This window comes from Aspergillus candidus (genome assembly GCF_002847045.1).
Source record: "Aspergillus candidus strain CBS 102.13 unplaced genomic scaffold BDW47scaffold_3, whole genome shotgun sequence".
Classification (NCBI taxonomy): domain Eukaryota; kingdom Fungi; phylum Ascomycota; class Eurotiomycetes; order Eurotiales; family Aspergillaceae; genus Aspergillus; species Aspergillus candidus.
In genome coordinates, this window is record NW_020194008.1 from 146,085 (window position 1) to 163,558 (window position 17,474).

Consider the following 17,474-nt stretch of genomic DNA (forward strand, 5'->3'; position numbering starts at 1 on the left):
CCTGGAAACCGGTCAGGGCGGATGACGCATGTGTTGTCATTCTTTTCTCTTTTTTTTTTTTCTAGATTTGGATGGGGTTTTATGATATCATTTACCAGATCGAATCCATTGTTCCATTATTCTCATTATTAGGTATTTTCCTCGTCGTCGATCCTCAATTCAGGGTTTCTGACTGCCAACTGGTTTCGTCATGCCTGAGGCGGGGAGGGCCTGAGGCGGGGTCCTGCCTGAGGCGGCGGGGCCAGACCCGGTCCATCTCCGGTTTCACCCGATGGGATCATATCACTCCAGATAGATTGGTATCAGACACGAACGGACTCAAGATCAAACACGACCAAGATGCCGTAGATGGTAGGGTCCGGCTAGAGACGGCTGGGCAGGGTGGCAGGGTCGTCCAGCTCGGAAGAATCTGACGCCAAGAGGGATCCCGATTCAGATTATCAATTTCCAACGGGAAAGAGAGGAAGAGGGGGCATCACGAGGAGAAAAAGGAATAGAAGGGTAAAAATGGAGAATAAAAAAGAAAAAGAAAGACCAACGCCTGTCCTGCCTGTCCGTCCTCTCCTTACGCCGCCCCCCGGGGCTTCGCCTTGGCCTCCTTCTTCGCCTTGGCCTCATCCTTCTTGCGCTTCTTCTCCGCCTGCAGTTTCTCCTCGTGTTTGCGCTTCAGCGATGCCTTCTCTGCGTCGGTCCGCGCCACCGGCCGGAAGAATCCTTCCAGTCGCGACTGCTGCGCGCTCGTCAGGGTCTTCTGGAGTCGCGCCGCCCCGTTGCGCACCCGGTCCTCGTTGAATCCCTTGTCCTGCACCAGGAATGTCACCAGTCCCTCGACGTCCGGCGCCGTCCATTTGAAGTCGCACGCCGGGTCGTCCGCCCCCCGCACGTCCGGGTTGAGGAACAGCTCCCGCGCGTCCTGGTACGGCCAGTCCGTCGGCAGCACGTACTTCTGCTTCGGGTCGCTCTGGATGGCCGCCACCACCTCCTCCAGCGACCCGTGGTCCCGGATCAGTTTGAGCGCCGTGTTGGGTCCCACCTTGGGAATTGGTTCGAGGTAATCGCAGCCGAGAAGGATGCACATGTCGATGAACTGTTTGATGTCTCCTCAGTCAGCCATACACCCCCCAGTCCGCACCACCGGATCCGGCCCGACATACCTGTGAACGATCCATACCCAGCCCCTCCAACGCCCGCGGCAGGTGGATCTCCTGGATGGGCTCCTTGCGCTGCTCGCTGAACGTCAGGTGCCGTAGCAGGATGGGGGCGTCGAAGCATAGTGTATCCATGTCCTCCGAGGCGGCCGCGTAGACCTTGCCAGCGCGAGCCAGCACGGCGCACTGGGCCTCGGCCTCGGTGGGCGCGTCGATGTAGGGCACCCCCATCAACTGCAGTAGCCGCTTGCACTCGGCGTTGTGCTCGCGGGTGACCCGCACGGTGCGCCGCGAGAACTTCTCGACATCCTCCGCCGTGCCCGTCTCCTTGGCCTCCTCGTGGGCCTCGGTGGCCTCGCTCTTACGCGCCGACCGTTTGGCCAGCTCCCCGGACTTGAGCTTGGGCGGGGCGCCGTCGAACACGTAGAGCGGTTTGATGCCATTGTCGACCATGCGTAGGGTGCGGTAGAACATGCCCATCAGGTGGGAGGTGGTCTCGCCCGACTCACTCATCAGCTGCTGTCCTTCCGACCGGACGGCGATGAGGAAGCTGTAGATACTCATCGACCTGGTGGGGGGTCAGTGGAGATCTTCGCTCGGCGAGGGAAGGGGGGGTGTCCTTCTCGGTTCGTGTAGACGTACGCATCCTGTCTCGCATCTTCTCGTTAGTCTCTCATTCGCATGACAGCCTCCAAATCTTCCATCCACGGCACACGTACAATGGCGACCTTGCGACCAAAGTGGTTCTTGATATCCCCGTTCTTGACCGCATCGGGGGCATTCTCGGAAATCACCTGGAACAGGTCTAGGCATGATCAGTGACGTCCGCGGGGGATGGAGAGTTATGACGCACGTTTGATACCCATGATGTCGTGTAATATATCTGATTCAACAGATACCTGGAGAAGAGAAGACGAGACAAGAGAGACAAGAGAAGAGAGACAGTGGAGAGAAACGCGAGGATGACGCGAATACCGGCTGAGTCAGGCCTGAGTCAGCTGTGCAGGTTATGCAGCTCAACTTTCTTCCCAACAACTTCACAACTTCTTCTCCTCCTTCTTCCTCTCGACGGAGTATATTCTCGACGTTCCCTTCAACCTCATCTCTCCCTGCACTCCCTCGACTTCCGCAACTCTCTCATTTCTATACTCCGTCCCATCATGGGCCTCTTCTAAATCTGTCGCGTCGCCGTGATTTCCAATCGGGTCGGCAACGCCCTCGCTTCCGCTGTCTGCTGTCCGCCCACCCTCCAATGCCTCTCCGGCCTCTATGAGTCGGACGCCTCTCACGCGAGTCGCGGTTCCCATCCGGGCCCGAGTCGCCCATCTTGGTAGGTGTACGGAACCATCGAGATCGCAGCGATACGGTCATGGGCTGATACGCGCCCCCGGGATAGTCTGCTCCGTCCGGACCGCCGCAACCAAATCGAACACGCCCGCCCCCGGTCCGCCGCCCCCGACGGACCTCCACGGTGGTCGGCGGGAATTCCGCGATTACTTTGTCACCCATCTTCCTTCCTCCTCGCTCCACCCAGACCCCCGGAGCGCCTTCAGTTCGTTCCACAAACTCCCGCGGGCCGACTCCGTCCCGCACACCGGGGACACCCCGCGCACCCCGGCCACCTTCCAGACCCTGGTCAACCGCGAGACCACCGTCGTGCGCATCCCCCTGCGCAATGCGAAACATCACTTTGGCGCGTCCACCGCCCGTGGCACGCGGCCCACCAATGAGGATACCTGGCAGGCCGGCGTCCTCGACATCCCCGCCTTCGCCAAGCGGCCACCCGCCTCCGTGACCCTCCGGCGGTCCGACGCGTCGACCGGCGAGGGCCGCGGGGCGGACAGCGCCAGCGGTGACCCCCAGGTGTTCTACTTTGGCATCTTCGACGGTCACGGGGGCACCGACTGCAGCACCTACCTGCAGCAACAGCTGCACGAGTACATCCAGAACACTGCCGCCGCCGTCGAACTGCAGTCCAGCCTCCCCCGTGACGCCTGCCTCCGGGACTCGGGCCCCGGCACAGGCGACCGCCCCATTGTCCAGGGCGGCAACACCGCGCGCGCGGCCGAGCTGGAGCGACGGCTCGTCCAGCGGTGGCGCTCCCTCGTGGGCGGCTACTTCCGACGCTACGTGCCCGCCCACTTCGCCCACCTCGCGGACCCCGCCACCGGGTCTGGCGCCACCGACCGCACGCACGGCGTGACGATTGAGGAAATCCTCGAGTACGCCTTCCTGCGCGCCGACTTGGAGTTCGTTGCGGCGCAGGCCGCCCGGCAGACGGACGACGAGCTGGCCCAGGTCGGCCGGCCCGTCGCCCAGGACCAGATCCTCTACGGGCCACGGCACCCCCGCGTGGCGGGCGACGGGGCGCGGGGTCGGTTCAAGGGCGGCAGCACGGCCAGCGTCGCCCTGATCTCGACGCCCACGCCCACGCCCTTCTGGCACCCGGACAGCGCGGCCAGCCTGCTGGTGTCACACGTGGGCGACACGCGGATGCTGCTGTGCTCGACGGTGACGGGGGAGGCGGTGGCGCTGACGACGGACCATCACCCGTCGGCGCCGGTGGAGGCGACCCGCCTGCGGCGGTACGCGGCGACGTTCGTGACGGACTCGTTCGGCGAGGAGCGCATCAGCGGGCTGGCCAACACGCGGGCGTTCGGCGACGTGCAGTCGAAGCGCATCGGCGTGTCGGCGGAGCCGGAGATCCGACGGATCGAGATGGCGCCGGCCGAGTACGCCTTTTTGGTGCTGGTGTCGGACGGGGTCAGCGGCACGCTGTCGGACCAGGAGGTGGTGGACATCGTCAAGGAGGCCAAGACGCCCGAGGCGGGGGCCCGCGCGGTGGTTGATCTAGCTACCGAAGTGAGTCGCGAGGGCGACAACGCGACCTGCCTGGTCGTGCGACTCGGCGGGTGGGAACGACGACAGGAGGGGGGCGTTGGTAGTTTGGGGACGAAGGAGACTCGCGACTGGCGCCGCCAGGAGGCGACAGATCCCCGACGGTCACGACGGTGATCCTCTTCCTCACCATTGTACATAGAGATTCATTTTGATTAGCCCGCATCTGTGGGAATGTACATTGATTGTGCCTATGGCGGTTCATGAATGGTGCGACAGCCTATCGCACCGAGTACGTAGTCTACATTCTCTGTCTCCCTCTCATCCCATGCCCATTCCCTATTATATCCATCCCATCCCACCCATTTCTCCGATACCCATCCATCTCTCCCCCATATCCATCCTTCCTGGATACTATGATCTACGACCCCCGATAAGTCGAATAATTCCACGGCCCCAACAACACCGGCACATGATAATGGCGCCAACCATCCTGGCCCTCCACCCCCCTCCCCCGAACCGTAAAGCGCACCTCCACATCGGGCCAGAAGCTCTCGACGCCCTGAGCCGCGTACCAGGGGCCGACGTCGAAGCGCACCGCCCAGTGCGTGACGGGGTCTGCGTCGGCGGGGAGTGCGGCCAGCACGGCGGCGACGGAGGCTGTTGTTCCTTCTGACCCGGATGCGGGGGTCCAGTTGGCGACGCGGCCGTCGGCGTTGGTGGTGGCGTGGTAGGTGGTGGTCGGGGCGGGAGTGGTGGAGGTGGATGGGACGACGCGTGTCAAGGTGACGGGGAGGTTGGCGGCTGGAGTGCCGGTCAGGGTGTTGAGGACGTGACAGGTGATGGGATCGCGCGACATGGTGGGTGGTTTGGTGGTTGAGCTGGGGTTTGAACTGGTTGTTGAAGCGGGGGAGGTTGATGCGGGAGATGGAGGTGGAATGATCCAGTTCTGGTAACGCGAGAGACGGTCGGTGGCGGTGCGGAGGGAAGTGGAAGAGTCCATTGACTGAATGGTTCAATGGACGAAGAGACGAATGTTTGAGGAATGAGGATATGAGAAAGAAGATGAAGGAGAAGTAGAGAGTGTCGGAGATCACCGATGCGATCGCTGACTGATATATATTTCTATATCGGTGGATTCCGATGGGCGTCATGTCCCTCCGCCAACTGGCGGCGTCGCCGTCTGATTAGAGTAACAGTATGAAGTATTAGATTCGATAGTCCATCATAGTATGATCCTCCCATGCCAAATAATCCCATCCCAACAGCGCTCCTATAGCCCGTGTCTTCCATGTCCTCCATGTCCCTCATTCCCATGTCCACGTCCCTCATTCTCTCCCCCGTCGAACTCATCCATCCCCTCCGAACTCTCCCTCGAATCCCCCCTAGATTTCCCCGGCCCGTACAATGCCTGCGACCCCGTATATGGCGTCGCACTTTTGGTGTGCGGCCGCAGCCCCAACTCCGCCATATGTCCCCAGATGCGCTCATGACGCCGGTCCCACCGCTGGCGCCGATCCTCGGCCTCCTCCCCAGACGGCCGCCACTTGCTCTTGAGGATGCGCCGGATCGCCTCAGGTGACACTTTGAACTGCTCCGCCAGCACCGGCGTCGTAAACCGGTCGGGCGCCACCGCGTGCAGCTGCCGGATCCCGTCCAGCGCGTCCGGCGACAGCTTCTTCTGCGGGCTCCACCCTTCCCCGAACTTGTTCTTCAGCGCGTCCTTCTGCACCTGCCACCCCTCGCGCTTTCGCTGCGGCGGCCGTCCCGGCCGTGCTTCCCGCGACGGAGGGGCCCGGTCCCGGGACGACGCCTTGGGTCGTCGGCGTTCTCGTGGTGTTGGGCCCGCGGACGATCGATCGGCGGGCGCGGCATCCGCGGGGCTGGAGGAGGCCGTGTCGCGCCCGGCGACGTCGTCCCGAGATCCGGATAGCCTTGCCAGGCCGCGGGATGTGTGAAAGTGGCGACGTGAGAGGGGTGTCGCGAGGAGGCGTCGATCCAGGCAGGCGGCGTCTGGGGCCCAGGTGGATCGAAAGACCTGGCGCAGCAAGGTCGGGAGGGCGAGTCGGGCAGACGACGCACAGGGAGGGGCCATAGCGACGATGATGAATGTCCCACGGAGGAAGTCCTCAGTGCACACGATAGGTAAAGCGAAATGCCAGGGAACAAAAGACTTTTGATGGAGAAGGAAAGTCGCGACGAGAAGAAAAAACCAGATGAGATCACGGGCCGCACGTGACGGCATATGCCTGAGGCGGCAATGGGGAGCCTGAAAAAAAAGAAAACCAAAAAATAGAAAATAAAAAATAAAAATGATTTTTTTCTTCCCCGCCAACTTTTCTCCTTTCGCTCCAACTTCTTTCTCCTGATCGATCTCTTGCCTGAATCAATTCCCCTGACGATCGTCCAGTCTGGTTCGTGAATTTCTGGTAGGTTTGCACGCCTTCTCCCCATCCTAGATGGTGCTCGAGACTTCACGGTCCTTGGCGGGATGGAGTCATCCCAGCCGCATCCTCCGTCCGGCCCTCTCTACCCCTCTCATTCTCGCCTCCTTCACATCGACGCAGATAGTGACTGACGCAGGTTGATTCCCAGTGACAATTGACAGTTGAGGATTCCGACGTTCATCCCGCAATCCCCCCCCGGCAATCCCACTCCGAACCGATCACCCGTCGCGACAGACGGCTCCGAAGATACCGACGATGGCCGAAGAACAGAAGACGGTCCCCGCGGGGAATGCCGCTGCCGAACAGGACGTGCAGAACGTGTTGGCGGACTTGAAGGGAGAGAACGGCGCCCCCGCCAACGGGGAGGAGAAGAAGGAGGAAGCTTCCGCCGACGCCGACGAGGCGCGCATCGTCGCGGCCGCCGCCCAGCTGGGGGAGAAGTCGGAGAAGGCCGAGGAGCAGAAGGAGCAGAATCAGCAGCGCGGCCGGGGCGCGGGCCGTAACCAGGCGCGCTTTGACCCCAGCTCCCAGCAGGAGACCGACGACCCCGTCGAGATCCGCAAGCAGGTCGAGTTCTACTTCTCCGACTCCAACCTGCCCATGGACAAGTTCCTGCTCTCCCAGGTTGGCGGCAGCGCCAACCGCCCCGTCGCTCTGGAGCTGCTGTGCTCCTTCAAGCGCATGCGTCGCTTCCAGCCCCGCAGCGCCATTGTCGCCGCCCTCCGCGACTCGGCCGCCGTCGAGCTGACCGAGAACGACACCGCCGTGCGCCGCAAGACCCCGCTGCCCGAGACCGTCAAGGAGGCCCACGACCCCGGCGTCGCCAAGGTCTTCGAGGACAAGGCCATGGGCCGCAGCATCTACGCCAAGGGCTTCGGCGAGGAGGGCCCCACCACCCAGCTCGACATCGAGGCCTTCTTCGCCCCCTACGGCCCCACCAACGCCATCCGTCTGCGTCGCACCCACGACAAGCTCTTCAAGGGCAGCGTCTTCGTCGAGTTCGCCTCCGAGGAGAAGCAGCAGGCCTTCCTGGCCCTCGACCCCAAGCCCCAGTGGCAGGGCAAGGACCTGCTCATCAAGAGCAAGAAGGAGTACTGCGAGGAGAAGGTCAAGGAGATCGAGGCCGGCCGTGTCCGGCCCAGCGGTGGTCGCGGTCGTGGGCGCGGTCGTGGCGGCCGGGGTCACGGCCGGGGTCGTGGCGGTCGCAACGGGGGCGATTGGCGCCAGCGTCGCAACGAGGACCAGCAGAAGGACAGCCAGAGTGAGCGCCGCGACGTGCAGAAGGATGCTCGGTATGTCCCTTTTCCTTCCTTTCAATACCTTGTCCCATTTTTATCCATCCGTGTATGAGACTAACCCATCCAGTGGCGTCCCCGTCGTGCAGAGCACCACCGACAGCGCGGAATCCGGCCAGAAGCGTAGCCGCGACGACGAGTCCTCTGCGCAGCCCCCCGCTAAGAAGGTGGACGCGAAGGAATAGATTCGCTTTTCGACCTCGGAAGATGGGATGGGCATCGGGGGATGCCCGGCGAGGGGGAAAAAAACTACATTTATCACGGATATCATTGATCCGATCGGCGTTGTTGTACACGTGAATGAATTATTTGCTCCTGTTTTGGTCGGATGCGTTTTTCCACTGCAATAATAGACTGGCCTTTCTCTAGTAGACCTGCTATACCTGGGTAGATCTCACTACTGTTGGATATTTTAAACACCAGAAAGAGAAGAAGGACAATAGTTCAAAACAGGCTAGACTGATATATACAACACGACAACGCCTCCAGTGCAATATCCCAAGACTCCAATGCGTGCTCAGTGGCCGGCGCTCGAACGCCGCTTCGTGAGCGCATCGATCACGCGGGTGTAGAATTTCGACGCCTGCTGCCGCACAAAGGTGATGTCCACCGTTAGGTACTCGGGTAGGAGGTCCACCAGCTCGCGATCGCGGCTCTCGTCCAGCAGCGGGAGGTACTGGAATTCGGCATTCTCGAAGTTGGCGGCCGAGACGTGCGGCACGAGCAATTTGAAGTGGAGTGCTGTGTGAACGTGAGTAGGTGGAAGGTAAAACACCGGGAGGGAGGGACCTACTGCCGTTGACGCCGGTCTGGATGCAGTCATAGAGGCAATCGGCCTCGCGCTGCTTCACGTCGCGGATGATCAACCCCGTCAGGTCGCTGTAGAGATCCTCCTTGAGCTGCGCGACGGTCGCCGCCTGCGCCGCCTCGGCGCTGACCGCGGCGACCGCCCGGTTGTTGCCGCCCTTGACGGCGCTGCCAGGCGCCTTGGCGGCGGCGTTCTCGATGCTGGCGGCCGTGTTGCGCGCCGCCGCCAGCTTGGTCTGCAGGGCCTTGACCTCGGTCTGGGCCGAGGCCAACTGGCCCTGGGCCTCTTCCGCCTCAGTTCTGAATTGGGCGGCTTCGGCATCTCGCTGCTTTAGCTGTTTCTGTAGGCCCCGACTCTGTTGGCCCAGCGCCTTCTGCGCGTCCAATTCGCTCTTCAGCGAAGCGACCAGGTTGTTGGAGGCTGCGATGGTTAGTCAAGTCTTACGACTCAAATAGACGACATGGCTAGTATGGAACGGAGGGTTCAACGTGAACATACCGGTGGAGATGGCCTCGCACTGTTTCCGCAGCTTGTCCACGTTGGCGTTGGCCTCGACGACCCCGATCTCCTTCAGGGTCCGATACCGATTCTCCAGCGCATCGAACTTCTTAGTCAGGTCGCCGAGCCGGCGTCGCAGTTCCGGGTCACCGTTGGAACGTTCCTCGTCGGTCCCGACCTTCCGTTTCAGCGGGGAGTACGACGGCGGGCGCTGCATGGACTGTCTGCGCTTTGTCGGGGAGGCCGACACCGACCGGCGGGGTGGCGGTACATCCTCCTCCTCCTCGATCATGGTCTCTTCCACAACCTCCGGCGCCGCTTCCGCCTCCTCCGCGGGGACCGGTGCCTCCTGGACTTTCTTGGCGGGCGCCCGTCGCGAGCGCTTAGGCTTCTCCTCCGTCTCCTTGCGCGGGTCCGGCAGTTTGACCTGCCGCGTCCCCGCCGGAGTGTATTCGAACTCCCCGTCAGCCGTCACTTGCTTCCCCGAGCTGCCCTTCCGTCGACCCCGCCCGCTCTTGGGTTTCGCGGGCGCTGCCGCAGATCGGGACGACGACTGCGCCCCTCTCTGCGGAGCGTCGAGCTCATCCTGAGACACCGCAGCGCTCTCCGCCGGCGGATGCTCACCGTTATCTTCCAGCTGCTCGACCTGAGTCCCCGGGATCTCGTCAGGGACAGCTTGCGACGAGTTGCGACTCCCCTTAGGCCTCCCCCGACGCGTCGTCCGGCGGGTCGACACCGGCTCCGGTTCCTCCGGGGCGGCAGCCGCCACAGAGCTGCGCTTCGTCTGTACCGGCAACGGCTTTCCATCGCCGGACTTGGATCGTGGACGGCCGCGTTGTTTCTTCGTGGGGCGCTCGACATCGCGCGGTTCCTGTGTCTCGGGAATCTGCATCATGGGGTCTTCATCGTCGGATCCGATCAAGCCCGTGAAGCTGGCCGGGGCCGCAGCGTTCGCTTTTCGTTTGGGCATGGTCGAGTGGGTTGAGGGGAGGTCAGGCGCATTGGTCTTGGTGGTCGTCGTGATGGCATTTCCATCGCGATCTCAGGGACGCGTCGGTGAGTGCTTATGTCAGCATTCTGCCTCCGTTGACCGCCCAGAATGTGCATGGCGTGTGCATGCTGATTCAGCTGCATCATTTGTGCTTCTTCTACTTCGACTTCACTTCACTCCGTCGCTTCTTTTCTTTCTCGTTTCTTCTTCTCGTCTGTTCATTTTCTTATCTGTTATACATCCAAATTGACAAGCTCATAAAGCTATTACACATCTCTTCCTCGTCTTTCTTTATCCGGACATCGATCTCCATGAGTGGGAGGCTTCCCGCATCGATGTTGACATAAATATACAACCAGATAGGCCCAAGAGTGATCTCCACGAGTAAAGACCGGACCCTACTGGAGATGAGTAGAATGATGATGTACATCTGGAGCCATTCGATAGGTGGCTTAGAATCATCCCGGCTGCGCATCAGCACCATCGGCATCGCCACTTTATCGTTGCCATAGCCACATCTGTTGACTCTCCCGCGAGGCTGTACACGATATTTCCATATGTGTCTTAAAGACTACCAGATTACAATGATCTGGCTGATGCGAGATGTGTGAGCACGGTGAGCAGCTCATGTATTCTTTCATTGTTGCATGACAATACGAATCTCCGTATTGGCTACATACATATACCCAAACGTATGGTTAAACATGATATAGAAATGAACCAGAGATAAAAATGAAACAACCTAAATTCTAGGTCTAGTGCTGCCGTGAGTCGTGAGTCGTGAGTCGTTAGATTCATAGATCCAAGCAGGCAGTGCCTGTCATCAATCATGAGGTCAATAGAGGCCGTCAACAGATAACAACGCCAGAACCGAAAGACCGAAAGGCAAATGGAAAAAAAGACAAAAGAAGAAAAAACCACCCACATGGATACAGACTCCATCAGATAACAAATATCATACCACAAGGAAAATAAGATATCACCGCTCATACATGCTCGACCGCCATCCCCTCGAAGGATACTCTCCCTCTCCCGTTCCCATTCCCATCTCCACTCCCATCGGCATTGGCAGGACCCCTCCACCTCCCCGATTTCCAGATGCCGACACCGATGCCGATCCCGGCCCCGGACTCACCGTCGACCAGCGCGAGGGCCGCGCGCTGGGACCAGCACTGGCACCCACCGATTGGGCGTACCGCGCGCGCTCGGCGGACCCACTCCCCCGATGGCAGTAGCTGTGACGACGGACCTCGCCGTCCCCATCCGGGGCGACCCTCCGCACTACGAACGGGGCGGCGCCCACGTTGCGATTGACGCTGCTGCGGTTCACGTAGCGCGGATGCACGGGGTATCCGGAGAGGAGGACGCCGTCGGACATGGAGACCCCGCCCGAGGGTGGGGATGCATCAGGGGTGGCAAACCGCGACGCCTGCGGAGGCGGGGTGCGGGCACGCAGACTGGGGCCATCGTCGGGGTAGGAGGATCGCGGGGCTCGCGCCCGACGCGCGCCGTCGGAGTCCGAGTGGCGCCCTCCTCCCCCTTTCCCACTTCCACTGCCGCCGGTGTGATGATAGACGGCGGCGTCACGGTAGGAGGGACGGCGGCGCGGCGAGTCCGGTGAGAGGTCGCGATGCGGTTTGCGGAAGTAGGCTTCGTGGGAATGACGGCGGGCGTGGGACGTGCGCGGCGGGGACAGCGTCCGATTGTAGCTGCGCTGGCGGGCGGAGGGCGGGGGGCGACGGGGCTCCGGGACAGATGAGTCCTCGGAAGAGGCGTAGTCGGAGGGCGGATCGTTCGGGGGCATCGGGGCGGCCGGCTGCCGGGTCCAGGGGGACGATGGGAACGGGGGCGAAGGCGCCCGTGAGCCATGTCCCGTTGCGGGGGGAGCCTCCTCGGTGCGGGGAAGAGGGGTCGGAAAGAAGACGGATTGCACACGCCGAGTGGTCGAGCGGAGGGGTACGTCGGCGGCGCTCTTACGACGTTGCTGGCGCGGTTGCGTTTGCGACGACGGGGCTTGCGCGGGGGCCGGCGGCGGCGGCGCAGCAGGAGACGGGGGCGAGGAGGGTTTGGTGACGGGGTTCTCTCGCTTTCCGAAACGGTGGGTATAGCCCTTGAAATTGGGCGGAGTAGAGCGCAGCAGGTTCTTCTTCCAGTAGTCGAGCTCGAAGCGACGACTGATCTCCTCGTGCCAGGCGACCATCTCGGGATCCGAGGCTGTCGGAAAGGCGTGGCGGGGGATAGTCCTGGGGAAGCGACGGCCCTCGGGGGTCTGGATGTCCCATTGGCGCACCGCGTTCTGCAGGTGCTGGCTGTGCTCCTCGGGGTCCAAGAGCAGCTGGATGGTCTGCCAGCGCACAAAGCCATTGGGCTGGAGGGCTGGAACCGACGGGGGGGTGTAGGGATCGGCGGAGGGCTGAATGCTGTGGAAACAGCCCAGCCGCTGATAGATGAACGACAGGGCCGAGGGCTTGGTGTCGAGGAAGAGGACGTCGTAATTGCCCCCGGTCTTGCGATAGAAAGTGGCCAGACGGCCGGGCGTCAGGTCGGTCGTGGCGAACTCATCAAAGGTGGACTATCAGCATCCCCTGCGAGGTTAGATAGGGTCTCGATGCACTCCGACCCACGAGGAAGGGGGAACGGACCATGACCTGGGCGATGCCCAGACACAACTGCTCCAACCGGGGGGAGGGACTCTTGTCGGCATTGATCAATGTTCCCCAGAATCCCTCTGGATCGTGGGACGACATGGCTCTGGCGAGGCATCCACTGACCAGAACGACGGTGAGAAAAGAGAAAGCGGAAAAAGAGAAAGAGATACGGCGACAGGAAAGAGCGAGAGAGCAAGAAGCCTGGGTGATACAGCAGATGCCGTCAGCATCACGGATTGGCCATTAGGCAGCCATGCGACCCACTCTGCGGGGGAGCCCAATCGGTTTCGGTCGTGCTTCTTTCTTTCTTTCCGTCTCTCGCGATACGCCCCGTCTGCTAGTGATTCGACCAGGGGAGGCTCGGGGGGGTTGTGACAACGCATTGGAGCGGTTGGCATGGCCTGACTGGCCCACCAGGTGCCTGGGATGCAGGTCGCCGATTTGGTCGGGATCGGGATCCACTGGACAAAGCAGGGATATGGCCCCTCTTGGTGGCGGACAGGATGGACCTCGCCAGCACCATGGAGGCATGTCGAGAGGAGGCAGACGATGTACCTTGCATTGGGCGATGCTCTTAGGGTACGCGCGGTCACGTTCTACGGTGGGATACTATACAGGAATTGCGACTTGAAGTAAATCAAACATCTTGATAGTATCTATCTCACAGTATGGTTCAAACACATCGTCCCTTTCCCATCACTGCGACCAGGAAAGCAAATTACAGATCCCACCCGTTCTTAGTCTTCATCTCATCGTACCATTGTCGCACGTACGGCACCCCAGAGTGCGGTCCATACACATCCACCTCCCACTGCGGCAACGGCGGCTCCAGACCCGTCTCGGCCAGACACGACTGGCGCAGCTCCTCGATGGTGCCACCGCGGTCGTAGACCGGGGGCTCGCCCAGCTGGGCGCGCTCCAGACGCATCTCCGTGCGCAGCGCGTCGGTGGCGGCCGTGTCGACCTTATAGTCTTCGGTGACAACGACGCCATAGCCCTGGCGCGCACCGTCGAAGGTCACCAGGTGGCGGCTGACCTCGAGGGCGACCTTCTCGGCCGGCCGGGTCAGGGGATCGCCCAGACCACCGCCGCCCCAGGTCACCCACTCGAGCAGGTCGCCTGGGTCGACGCGGACGTGGTCGCACTTGGACGGCAGGATCTCCGTGGGCGGGTTGGTGGCGGACTGCGAGTGGCGGTACAGCACCTTGCGCGAGCGCGAGCCCGGCTTGCCGCCCTTCAGTCCCCAGGGCTTGGTGAACCAGCGGTCGTCGTGCAGACTGAACTCACCGCGGGCCAGGAAGCGGTAGAGGGTGCGTTGGGCGTTCCCGCCGCGGTAGAAGCCCGGCCCGCCGCTGTCGGCCATGCTCTCGTTGGCCTCGATGCGGAGCGGGTAGTTGAGCTCGATGCTCTCGGTCGGGATCGACTTGATGGCTGGGAAGAGGCAGTGGCAGTCGGGTCCGTCGCCTGCCTGGCGCGCGGGCACACCGCCGAACCCGATCTGGTACAGCTGGTACCACTCGCCGTCGGGCTTGAAGCCCGAGTAGAAGAAGTGCGGCGAGTCGCTGAAGCCGGCGGCCGCCTGGTAGGCGTCGTGCTTCTGGCCGATCAGCGCCTGGACGATGTCCAGCGTGCGACCCATCAGGTGCGTGCGGCACGAGATGGGCGCCGGCCGCACAGGCTTGAGCACCGTGCCCTCGGGGATGTACACGTCGACCAGGTCGTGGAAGCCGTCGTTGATGACCGTGCCCGGCGCCGCCGCGGCGATGAGGTAGTATCCGATGAACATGCGGAACATGGTCTCGGACAGGTAGAAGTTGATACTGTGCGTGCTCTGCGGCGACGTGCCCGACCAGTCGAAGCGCAGCCGGTTCCCGTCGATCTTGCGCATCGAGCACGACAGCGCCCACGGACCGACCCCGTGCCCGTCGTCGTCGACGAAGTCGGTGAACCGGCTCTCCAGGTCGTCGAACTGTCGCTCGACGATCTTGGCTAGCCCCGCCCGGTTGCGATGCAGCAGCTCGGCGCACGCCGCCAGGTAGACCTCGCGGCCGAAGCGGGCCGCCAGCTCGCGCACGCGCGTCGCTGCCATGGTGCAGGCCGCCACCAGCGCGCTGAGGTCGGAGCGGTACCAGGCGGGCTGGCGCGAGTTGCGCGCCAGCAGCTCGATCAGGTCTGCGTTGAGCACGCCGCGCGCGTACAACTTGACGCACGGCACCTGGACGCCGTCGTCGAAGACCGAGGTGGAGTTGATCGACATGCTGCCGGGTACCATGCCGCCCACGTCCGTCAGATGGCCGAACTGTGACGCCCAGCCGATGATTTGGCCCTCGTGGAAGATGGGCAGCAACACGATGAGGTCGTTGAGATGGCTGATGGCTCCCTGCACCTGGTACGTGTCGTTGGTCACGAAGATGTCGCCCTCCTCGATCGTGCCGTGCCAGATTTCGAGGAACTGCGTGATGAAGCTGCCGAACTGGCCGACCAGCATCTTGCCCGCCGAGTTCGTGATCACGTTGAACTCGTCCTGTTGCTCGCGGATCGCCGGCGACATGCTGCACCGCAGCATCATCTTGTCCATCTCACCGCGGATCGATCCCAGCGCCGCTCCCACCAGCGTGGGGATCAGCGGCGTGCTGCGGACGAGCTCGCCCGCCGTCTCGGGGGTGTGCGACTCCACCGCGTCCCGGGGCTTGTGGTCCACCGGCTGAATGAGGATGTTGCCGATGGCGTCGATCTCGCCGTAGTAGCCCGGCAGGATCAGCGTGTTGCTGTCCATCTCCGTGATGATGCAGGGTCCGTCGACGCGCACGCCCTGCTGGGTGATGCTCTGTCGGTCCCACAGCGTCGCCGTCTGCTCCACGCCGCGCACAATGATCGTCTGCTCCCCGACCCGGGCCTCCGCGGGCGGAGCCGGCGACGCCGCAGCGCCCACCTGGGGGATGTCGATGCCGGGGGAGGCGTCCTCCAGCACGACGCCCAGACGCATGAGCTCCAGCTCAAAGTCCGGCAGCGTGTAGGTGAACAGCTGCTGGTGCTGGCGGTCGAACTTGGCCCGCAGGCCGCCGTGCCAGCCGGGGGTGTCGAGGGCCGCCAGCTCGGCGGCGTCCAGGTCGACGGTGATGGTGAGCGCCTGTCCCTTGTACCGCAGGTCCGCCTGGTACTTGGACGTCCACTCGGTGGGGCCGCTCTCGCCGGCAGTCCGCTGCAGCGTCTCGCGGCACTGCGCCTCCAGGGCGGCGTACCGGGCGCGAGCGTCCTCGGCGGTGGTCTCGGTGATCAGGCGGATGAAGGTGGTTGATTGTTCGTGGCTCAGCTTGGTGGTCACGTCGCCCTGTGCGCAAAGGATACCCGGCGACGGCGGGACGATGACAGGCCAGGCGCCCAGCAGCTCGCCGACGGCGTTGGCGTGCAGCGGTCCGGCGCCACCGAAGGCCACCAGGGCGAATTCGCGCGGGTCGTAGCCCTGCTCGACCGACACCAGGCGCAGAGCGCCGTACATGGTCTCGTTGATGATGGTGATGATGTCCTCGGCGGTCTGGGGGACGGGAAGCTTCATCTGGGTGGCGATGTCCTCGACAGCAGCCACGGCCGCCTGCACGTCCAGCGCAAATTCGCCGCCCAGCAGCGTCTTGGGCAGGTAGCCCAGGACCAGGTTGGCATCGGTGACCGTTGCCTGGCGGCCGCCCTTGCCGTAGCAGGCCGGTCCGGGTGCGGCGCCCGCGCTCTCGGGCCCGACGCGCAGCGTCTCGGTCAGTTCCATGTAGGTGGTGATGGAGCCGCCGCCCGCGCCGACGGTGTGGATATCGACGGCGGGCGAGCGCACCGACAGGTTCTCGACGACGGTCTCCCGGCGCAGCTGCGGCTGGCCGTTGTAGATGAGGGCGCAGTCGGTGGAGGTGCCACCCATGTCGAGGGTGATGAGGTTCTTGTAGGGGGTGCTGTGGGCCACGACATCGGCCACGCCCTTGGCGCCACCGGCGGGGCCGGACATGAGGATGTTGACGGGCAGCTCACCGGCCAGCGCCAGGCTGGTCAGCCCGCCGTCACTCTTCAACACGCGGATGGTGTCGCTCTCGGGGGCCAGCTTTTCGGACAGGTTACGCAGGTAGGTCTGCACGACGGGCTTTACTAGGGCGTTGGTGCACGTGGTCACGGTGCGCTCGTACTCGCCCACCTCGCGGAGCACGTCGGCCGAGCAGATGACGGCGACATCGGGGCCCAGCTCCTCCTGGACGACGCGGGCGACGATGCGCTCGTGAGCGTCGTTGCTATGCGAGTTCAGCAGCGAGATAGCCACGGCCTCGGGCCGCTGGCGGACCAGCGCCTGCAGGCTGTGCCGTAAGCCCTCCACGTCAACGTCGGTCACGGGCTCGCCGTGCACCGACATGCGCTCGGTGCACTGCACGACGCGCTCCAGCGGCACCACGGGATCGGGCGGGGTGAAGTTCAGCCAGGCTCCCAGCCCGCCGGGGATCTGGGAGCGACGCAGGGCGAGGATATCCTTGTGGCCGGAGGTGACGACCAGGCCGGTGCGGGCGCCTTTGCCCTCGAGCACGGCATTGGTGGCCGTGGTGGTGCCGTGGTGGATGAACTGGAAAGTCCCCGACCAGTCGAACCGCTCTTTCAGCAGTTGACGGGCTTTGGTGATGCCATTCTGGATGCCCACACTCTGATCCGGGATGGTCGTGGGGACCTTCGCCCGGACCGTCTGACCGTGCGGGGTGAAGATGTAGACGTCGGTGAAGGTACCACCGACATCCACACCGAGCTTGTAGCCTTGGTTCGTAGGAGAATCGGACAT

The 17,474-nt window shown here is 62.9% G+C and overlaps 9 protein-coding genes across 9 annotated transcripts; 2 read left to right on the forward strand and 7 right to left on the reverse strand.

Annotated features, from left to right (window-relative positions):
- Nucleotides 1-99: 99 nt before the first annotated feature.
- On the reverse strand, nt 100-1,928 carry fen1 (multifunctional nuclease RAD27). The gene is made up of 3 exons (XM_024820651.1): nt 1,868-1,928; nt 1,155-1,795; nt 100-1,087 (listed from the first exon to the last, which is right to left on the reverse strand). Exons 2-3 carry the CDS (start codon nt 1,710-1,712, stop codon nt 566-568), a joined length of 1,080 nt encoding a protein of 359 aa, XP_024675760.1. The 5' UTR covers nt 1,713-1,795; nt 1,868-1,928; the 3' UTR covers nt 100-565.
- A 141-nt stretch (nt 1,929-2,069) lies between these two features.
- Nucleotides 2,070-4,207, forward strand: ptcA (type 2C protein phosphatase PTC6). The gene has a single exon (XM_024817516.1). It carries the CDS (start codon nt 2,418-2,420, stop codon nt 4,161-4,163), a length of 1,746 nt encoding a protein of 581 aa, XP_024675761.1. The 5' UTR covers nt 2,070-2,417; the 3' UTR covers nt 4,164-4,207.
- A 48-nt stretch (nt 4,208-4,255) lies between these two features.
- Nucleotides 4,256-5,009, reverse strand: BDW47DRAFT_98508 (hydroxyisourate hydrolase). Its single transcript, XM_024820652.1, has one exon. The coding sequence runs from the start codon at nt 4,987-4,989 to the stop codon at nt 4,408-4,410; it is 582 nt and encodes a 193-aa protein (XP_024675762.1). The 5' UTR covers nt 4,990-5,009; the 3' UTR covers nt 4,256-4,407.
- A 250-nt stretch (nt 5,010-5,259) lies between these two features.
- Nucleotides 5,260-6,081, reverse strand: rrg9 (mitochondrial ribosome assembly protein RRG9; the record flags this gene model as incomplete). The annotated part of the gene is made up of 1 exon (XM_024815796.1): nt 5,260-6,081. The coding sequence occupies one exon, from the start codon at nt 6,079-6,081 to the stop codon at nt 5,260-5,262; it is 822 nt and encodes a 273-aa protein (XP_024675763.1).
- On the reverse strand, nt 5,849-7,194 carry BDW47DRAFT_98511 (uncharacterized protein). The gene is made up of 2 exons (XM_024820653.1): nt 6,570-7,194; nt 5,849-6,415 (listed from the first exon to the last, which is right to left on the reverse strand). The coding sequence occupies exons 1-2, from the start codon at nt 6,612-6,614 to the stop codon at nt 6,209-6,211; spliced, it is 252 nt and encodes an 83-aa protein (XP_024675764.1). The 5' UTR covers nt 6,615-7,194; the 3' UTR covers nt 5,849-6,208.
- Nucleotides 6,384-8,068, forward strand: BDW47DRAFT_41385 (tRNA maturation protein LHP1). The gene is made up of 3 exons (XM_024818962.1): nt 6,384-6,415; nt 6,570-7,725; nt 7,799-8,068. The coding sequence occupies exons 2-3, from the start codon at nt 6,689-6,691 to the stop codon at nt 7,911-7,913; spliced, it is 1,152 nt and encodes a 383-aa protein (XP_024675765.1). The 5' UTR covers nt 6,384-6,415; nt 6,570-6,688; the 3' UTR covers nt 7,914-8,068.
- Nucleotides 8,069-8,245: 177 nt separating this feature from the next.
- On the reverse strand, nt 8,246-10,004 carry BDW47DRAFT_122207 (putative chromosome segregation protein (Pcs1); the record flags this gene model as incomplete). Its single annotated transcript, XM_024815797.1, has 3 exons — nt 8,246-8,469; nt 8,522-8,956; nt 9,035-10,004. 3 exons carry the CDS (start codon nt 10,002-10,004, stop codon nt 8,246-8,248), a joined length of 1,629 nt encoding a protein of 542 aa, XP_024675766.1.
- A 1,000-nt stretch (nt 10,005-11,004) lies between these two features.
- On the reverse strand, nt 11,005-12,772 carry BDW47DRAFT_122208 (uncharacterized protein; the record flags this gene model as incomplete). Its single annotated transcript, XM_024815798.1, has 2 exons — nt 11,005-12,597; nt 12,668-12,772. The coding sequence occupies 2 exons, from the start codon at nt 12,770-12,772 to the stop codon at nt 11,005-11,007; spliced, it is 1,698 nt and encodes a 565-aa protein (XP_024675767.1).
- Nucleotides 12,773-13,391: 619 nt separating this feature from the next.
- On the reverse strand, nt 13,392-17,474 carry BDW47DRAFT_122209 (Hydantoinase/oxoprolinase-domain-containing protein; the record flags this gene model as incomplete). Its single annotated transcript, XM_024815799.1, has 1 exon — nt 13,392-17,474. One exon carries the CDS (start codon nt 17,472-17,474, stop codon nt 13,392-13,394), a length of 4,083 nt encoding a protein of 1,360 aa, XP_024675768.1.